Genomic DNA, 1,529 nt, shown 5'->3' on the forward strand with positions numbered 1-1,529 from the left:
TTAAAATACAGGAACATAAGTATACACCCCCTTATGTTAAAATACAGGGGCATAAGTATACACCCCCTATGTTAAAATGCAGGGACATAAGTATACACCCCCTATGTTAAAATACAGGGACATAAGTATACACCCCCCTATGTTAAATTCCCATAGAGACAGGGACAGACCTGGAGGACTCCTGCAGCCTCTGGTTCTTCTGGGACAACAGGGACAGACCTGGAAGACTCCTGCAGCCTCTGGATCCCCTGGGACAACAGGGACACTTCACCCTGGACAACTGGAGACACCACGGAGACTTCCTGCTGCTCCCTCTCTGACGAAGACTCTCTTCTCCAGACGCTGCCATGCTAATTATAGGACAACCAATCAGATTAGACGAGATTAGGCTGTGGCCCAGGTGGACAGATGGAAACGAGGCCCAGGTGGACAGGTGGACAGGTGGACAGGTAGAGACGAGGCCCAGGTGGACAGGTGGAGACAAGGCCCAGGTGGACAGGTGGACAGGTGGACAGGTGGAGACGAGGCCCAGGTGGACAGGTGGAAACGAGGCCCAGGTGGACAGGTGGACAGGTGGACAGGTGGAGACGAGGGTCAGGGGGACAGGTGGAGACGAGGCCCAGGTGGACAGGTGGACAGGTGGACAGGTGGAGACGAGGCCCAGGTGGACAGGTGGACAGGTGGACAGGTGGAAACGAGGCCCAGGTGGAGAGGTGGACAGGTGGACAGGTGGAGACGAGGGTCAGGGGGACAGGTGGAGACGAGGCCTGGACCCTAAAGCATAGACACTGTAAATAACACCTGTGAAATCTCCAGTTATTATTTTTATTTATTTATTATTTAAATTATTTCAGATCTTAAGGAATGGTCGTCACTCTTTCACTGTAATTAATAAATAAAATAATTAATAATCTACTCCCATACATACAGTGGCTCACATGAGTCTGGGCTGGGGACCGGCATCAGACAAGCTGTAGACCTTAGTGGTCCCCCATTCTGTATCTGAAGTCTCTTTGGGCGGGCAAAGCAGAGAAAGGGGAGGTAACGTTGCCCTTTATGACATCATAAGGGGACATTCCAGATCGGCCCATCTTAGCTTTCATTTTCTCAAAGGTAGAGCAGGACACCCAGGGCTCAGATAACACCGACCACCATTTCTAGCCACTGGGGGCCATAGGCAGGCTGGGTGGGGGGACCTTTAAAGACTGTCATCATTTGTAAGGACTGGAGGTCTAGAGGTCTGGAGGGTCTGGAGGTCTGGAGGTCTTAAGGTTTGGAGGGTTAGAGGTCTGGAGGTCTGGTAGGTGTGGAGGTCTGGTAAGTCTGTAGGTCTGGAGGTCTGGAGGGTTAGAGGTCTGGAGGTCTGGTAGGTGTGGAGGTCTGGAGGTCTGGTAGGTGTGGAGGTCTGGAGGTCTGGAGGGTCTGGAGGGTCTGCAGGGTCTCACAATGCACCGTTTAACCAAGTTGGAAGTCTCTTAAAGTCTTCTAGTCCAGACTCATTCAGATAAAGAGTCTCTCTATCTCTCTCT

General features: G+C 51.8%; 1 protein-coding gene across 1 annotated transcript in view; it reads right to left on the reverse strand.

The window, feature by feature from the left end:
* The window catches only part of LOC117948954 (iroquois-class homeodomain protein IRX-5-like), a 4,363-nt gene extending 3,400 nt beyond the window's left edge, over positions 1–963 (reverse strand). Inside the window, exons 1-3 of the mRNA XM_034878924.1 lie at positions 929–963; positions 432–774; positions 171–350 (exon numbers count right to left, since the gene is read on the reverse strand). Of these exons, the coding sequence (XP_034734815.1) occupies positions 171–350; positions 432–774; positions 929–963 (558 nt within the window). The remainder of the gene's footprint in view (positions 1–170; positions 351–431; positions 775–928) is intronic.
* Between the last annotated feature and the right edge of the window lie 566 nt (positions 964–1,529).

This window comes from Etheostoma cragini, chromosome 8, assembly GCF_013103735.1.
Source record: "Etheostoma cragini isolate CJK2018 chromosome 8, CSU_Ecrag_1.0, whole genome shotgun sequence".
Lineage (NCBI taxonomy): Eukaryota > Metazoa > Chordata > Actinopteri > Perciformes > Percidae > Etheostoma > Etheostoma cragini.